At 31.9% G+C, this 5,918-nt stretch overlaps 1 protein-coding gene across 1 annotated transcript; it reads right to left on the bottom strand.

Moving 5' to 3' along the window:
• Positions 1-1,614: 1,614 nt before the first annotated feature.
• LOC106692694 (transitional endoplasmic reticulum ATPase TER94) lies at positions 1,615-4,615 on the bottom strand. The gene has a single exon (XM_014438790.3). The coding sequence runs from the start codon at positions 4,342-4,344 to the stop codon at positions 1,942-1,944; it is 2,403 nt and encodes an 800-aa protein (XP_014294276.1). The 5' UTR covers positions 4,345-4,615; the 3' UTR covers positions 1,615-1,941.
• Positions 4,616-5,918: the final 1,303 nt, after the last annotated feature.

Below are 5,918 nucleotides of genomic sequence, written 5' to 3'. Positions count from 1 at the left end.
ATACAAGAAATTCAAATATAATATTTAACTGTATTTGTGGAGTGAATTTCTTAAAATATTTGTTGGGTATTATAAATAAAGTAATCATGAGAGATAGTTGACCGTGGATGACTTATATGAGAAGATGGTTGGGGGTGCGGTCAAAGTATAACACAAATAAGTTGAAATAACTTATTTAATCGTGCCAACGTTTTGGCCAGAATTTCAAGCTTTCTTCAGGGCTAAGAAAAAGGCTGCACCTCCTAACCATCTTCTCCTCGTTTAAATAAAGTATATTTAAAATATAATAAATAGTGTAACGGTATTATTTGTATTTTATTTAATTTACTGTAATAGTGATTTGTGGCTCACAAATTAGTGCAGACCATTATTTATAATTTTTTCTTCAAAATATTGTAAATTTTATTTTAGTTCTCTTACGCTTTATATAGATAAGTATTTAAAAAATAAAAAGGTATTTTACCAAATTATTTGCTAACATATGAAATTTATTTGAGGTGAATAAAAATGTTGCCTTTAAATTTTGGCAAATTATTTACTATTTTTTCATAACTCTTTCAGTTTGTGTTTCTCTTGTGCTACTACTAAATCCCTATCCATTTGTGATAAATAATTTTGCAAGTATTTAACAAGATACTGGAGACACTACAACAGAGAAAGTGGTTAGACCTATTGATAAATCATCCAATTAAATACAACAAAACTATTTAGTAAAATTAAAAATAGAAAAATGTAAAAATTTGATTAAATGACAATGCAATCTTAATCTGAATCCACTGCAGTGGATATTAAAAGTTCGATATCAAAATATTGTTAAAGGAACTAAACACCATCAAAGCTTAAAAAAAATTTATATTTGAAAAAATTGGACATCTAGCCCAAAAAGAAAACTGAGGAGATCACAATTTGAAATATTACGATTGTTGATAATAGGTAGAAAACTGGTTGAGATTTAATCAAAATCAATACGAATAATAAAGAATTCAAATTTACTTTTACCTATGTACCATTTTTTTTTTTTTTTTTATAAAATTGGCAATTATTTTAAGAATAAACTATTAACTTTTTTTTTTTTTTACAAAAAAATAAATCAACATAATGAATGTGGATTATAGAGTAAGAAATTTTTAAAAACATTGTTTTTTGTAAATAAATAGTGGTCAGAAGATAATTCTAAAAATAACCTAATCGACACATTAAAAGGGGATTGACCAATATGGTAGATAATAGTTTATTCTGAGTATTCGTTCAATTTTAATCGAATATTATCTGTTTGATAAGATAGATAATTAAAAAATATTAACTAAAATAAAATATTAGTGAGAAAACTAAATGGAGAAAAGATGTCTACTTGAAAGTCATGTTCTAAGATCACATGGTAAAGTTTTGATACTAAATGGATATTGAGTATTCTTAAAATACTATTCCAGAAAAGTGGTTTTGACCACAACTGCCTTTTTCTAGCTATCGCCTCAATAATAATAAACAAAAACTGTGTTATAAATATGAAAATTTTAAAATTTATAAATAAATTAAAAACTATTTTGAATTTCAGAAATGTTTAGAGGAATTGAGAAAAAAAAAAAGGAAATATACTTGACAAAAAAAAAAAAAAACAGTTTTTAAAAACATTTATTATCCAACTAATTGAATTCTATGACAAACTAAAATTTAATTTAAATTCATGACATAACTTAATGAAATATTCTTAATACTGACATTTTTCTAAAATCTCAACTATAACAAGCAATTCAATGAATTTAATTTTTTTTTTCCTAAGGACAGATGGTAATTACTACTAATAATAATATATATAATAATTAATACTTTGTTGAGTTAAACCAAAAAAATGATTTTTAAATGTATAAGGGGAAAGACATATACTATTTCCTTTATTGGAAAAAGGACAGATAAATCAATTTCAATGAACATCCACAAATATTAGTTATAAAGATCATCATCATCAGCCTCGGGAAAATTGCCAGAATCAGTAACTCCAGTACCCCCTGCGGTAGAAGTTGTAGGGAACCTGAAATTGGTTCCAAATCCCCTCGATTGATGAAGTGTCTGAGCGAACATTTCATATTTTCTAATATCGTTGTCAGTAACAGAACGTCTTGCGAAACGCATCGCTTCTTCAAAATGCTCTCTTGTTATTTCTCTCACTGGATCTTCATCATCTAGCTCCATGTCGACGTATCCATCCTTAAGCAACTTCCGTTGTTTTTTCACTTCTGCTTCAATGGACTGCCTAATGGCAAGTTTACAAGCTCGTTGGCAAATTTCTGTGATATCAGCGCCGGAGTAACCATGAGTCATTTTTGCAATGTAGGGGAGGTCAACATCTTCCGCAACTGGGGATTTTCTCAAGTTAGCCTTGAAAATCGCTTCACGAGATTTCTCATCTGGCAATGGAATATAAATCAACTGATCCAAACGTCCAGGTCTCAGTATGGCAGAATCAATAATATCTGGTCTGTTTGTAGCACCAATGATAAAAACATTCTTCTTTGCTCCCATACCATCCATTTCAGTCAAAATCTGATTAATTACTCTGTCCGCTGCTCCTCCTGCATCACCTACACTTGCTCCCCTCGACTTGGCTATGGAATCAAGTTCATCGAAAAACAGAACGCAAGGAGCGGCAGCTCTGGCTTTGTCAAATATATCTCGAACATTTGCTTCAGATTCACCAAACCACATTGTCAGCAATTCAGGGCCTTTGACAGAAATAAAATTGGCTTGGCATTCATTAGCAATCGCTTTTGCTAATAATGTTTTTCCGCATCCAGGTGGCCCATAGAAGAGTACACCCCTCGATGGCTGCATTCCAAACTTCAAAAACTTTTCTGGATGCTCAACTGGATACTGAACCAGCTCTTGTAGTTCCAATTTGACGCTATCCAAACCACCAATGTCATCCCAGTTGACATTTGGAACTTCCACCACAGTTTCGCGGAGCGCACTTGGGCTACTCTTACCCATAGCATATCGAAAATCATTCATGGTTACAGCTAACGAGTTCAAAACTTCAGCATCAATTTGGTCTTCTTCCAGATCTATGAGATCCATCTTTTCTCTGATCTGTTGAAGGGCAGCTTCAGAGCACAAAGAAGCCAAGTCTGCACCAACATGACCATGTGTTTCCATAGCTATCTGTTCCAAATTCACATTATCTGCAAGTTTCATGTTCTTAGTGTGTATACGAAGAACTTCTAAACGTCCAGTGGTATCAGGAATACCTATATCAATTTCTCTGTCAAATCGTCCAAACCTTCTGAGAGCTGAATCTATTGAATTAGGTCTGTTCGTAGCAGCCATAACAATGATATGTGAATTTTGCTTCAGTCCATCCATCAAGGTAAGAAGTTGGGAAACTATTCTTCTTTCCACCTCACCATGAGTTTTGTCTCTTTTGGGAGCTATGGCATCAAGTTCATCGATAAATATTATGGCAGGAGCATTTTTTTCTGCTTCTTCGAATGCTTTTCTTAGATTGCTCTCAGATTCTCCAGCCAGTTTGCTCATTATTTCAGGCCCATTTATCAAAAAGAAAAATGCTCCAGTTTCATTAGCCACAGCTCTTGCAATGAGTGTCTTCCCAGTACCTGGGGGCCCATAGAGGAGCATACCACGAGGGGGTTTAACTCCAATGGCTTTGAAAAGACCAGGATGCCTCAGTGGAAGCTCTACCATCTCCTTTATCTGTGCCAACTGTTTCCTACAACCTCCAATATCATCATAACCGACTGCATTGAGAGCTTCCTCTTCTTCTTCTCTTTTGATGCAGCCACCATCACAGTGGATAACAGTCTCCGGGGCGACGATGCAGAAAGGAACAGGATCAGTTTCAACAACCTTAAATTCGACAGCTCTCATACCTCCACGAACGATAAATGAATCATCTTTGTGTATTGGTCGGTAGGCTTCTAAGAAGTACGGTTTTAAAAACACTTCAAATAAATTACCAGTGAGACCTGCAACAGTATCATCAATCGGTAAGACGTGAATCCTCTTGCCATATTTGACCGCTGGGCAGGCTTGAACTGACACAATATCTGTCAAACGGACTCTCAAATTGCTTCTAACTACGCGGTTCATTCTAATTTTCTCATCGGGGCAAGTTTCATCTGATAGAACTATACAAACGGTCTCTTTTCTTCTCTTACCTTTTAATTGAACCGTATCACCTCTGAATAACCCCAACTCGTCCATTTTGTTCTGTGACAAGGCGACGACAGAATTATCGTCGTTAACAGCATCTTCAACAATTAATCTGTTAGGTCTGCTTTTTCTTCTTAGAATGGCCATCGATAGGTCCTGGGAATTTTCTTTATCGGCCATTGTGAAATGTAGATGTAAATTATAAGACGAACTTATTAAACAACTCCACTCGTATTGTTACTTAGCGATCCACTTAACTAACCCCAACTCACTAAAATAAATTACTTCCCACTATAACTTGGATAAACAACACACAAGAACCGTATCACGAGACTGAAACCATATGACACATTTCGCCACCTCATTCAGTGTTTCCTACATCTGTGCAGTGTTACCAATCGGCAAGTTTATCTCTTAAAATCAGATTGTAAATCCAATATAATTTAAACTATCATTAAATCTTACTTAGATAGTCATTAAAATGTTTAGTTTTATATTTTTTATCGATTGTGATTTTATGTTCTAGTCCAATTCATGAAATTTATTAGTCAGCAAAATCGATGATGACTAAGCAGAGTAGGGACTCGAAACAGAGAAGTTCTTGTTAAATTTACAAAATCACTTCATAACAAATAATTATAATAAAATGTCCTTAATTAATTTTATAAAGACATAATTTATTTGGCCCAATAATATTTTAATCAGTTACTGAATGACGAGTCTTTAGTAGTGATGATGCAATATCTAACTGTTGCTTTCCCCAATACTGCAAGGTCATGGTATCAACCCCTACGTGGTGTTAACCTCTGTATTTATATCCTTTCTTATTTACATCATTTTAATTAATTATATTTTTCATTTCATTAAAACGATTTTATCGAAACATATGACTATCTAGAATTGCTGTTTATAAAAATATAACATAATTTCTGAGCGTAAATCTCAAATAAAGTTAAACATTATTCAAGCCAACTTTATCTTATCATATAATATTATAATCGAATTGCTCTTTTTAATAAACATTTGAAGAACTGCACTCTCAAATGTTATTTTAATCGCACTTATTATTTTACCTAACTCAAATGTATTCAGGTTTGTATACATTTCTTCATAATGATAGATGAAACAAATTAAATTTTTCAACAATTCGGCTTATTTTTACCAAGTCATTTTTTAATTCGAAGATATAAAATATCTCATGTAAATGGTTTCCTTTCATGAATTTAATTATATTATTTCTATTAGGATTTTAAGCAAATCAATGTGTGAGGTTATAAAACTCAAAATTTATTACCATTAACATTTCAACAATGTTTTAAATACTTGAACATTACTATATTTCATATCATTATTAAAATTGGTCATTTAATAGTTTATTTGAGTAGTAAGATAAATGCTTAAATAAATTTCTGTAAGTTTTAATTGTAATATTTATGAATAAATCGATCACAAACCTGCTCAATCAAAAGTCTTTAATAGAAAATAACAGTAATTAATGATTGAAATATTAGATAAAAAATATCTTAATTTATTAGTGAACTACAGCATGAACTAAATCAAAAGTTATTTTCGTTACCTAATAAAAGTTATGAAATACTGTTTCTTGATTTGTGTTTTTTTTTACTTGTAGCACAAGGATTTTTCATAATGATGAAATAAATACTTATTTTTTTAATCAGTTATTAATAGTGTAGAAAGAAAATAATAATCATGTGAATCACTAGGAGCACTGTGTTTAGAACAACGGTTAGACA

The sequence above is a fragment of the Halyomorpha halys genome, unplaced genomic scaffold (genome assembly GCF_000696795.3).
Source record: "Halyomorpha halys isolate HHAL.00 unplaced genomic scaffold, Hhal_1.1 Scaffold67.1, whole genome shotgun sequence".
Classification (NCBI taxonomy): domain Eukaryota; kingdom Metazoa; phylum Arthropoda; class Insecta; order Hemiptera; family Pentatomidae; genus Halyomorpha; species Halyomorpha halys.
The sequence above is the reverse complement of the archived record's forward strand: the minus strand, read 5'-3'. Positions and strand labels throughout refer to the sequence as shown.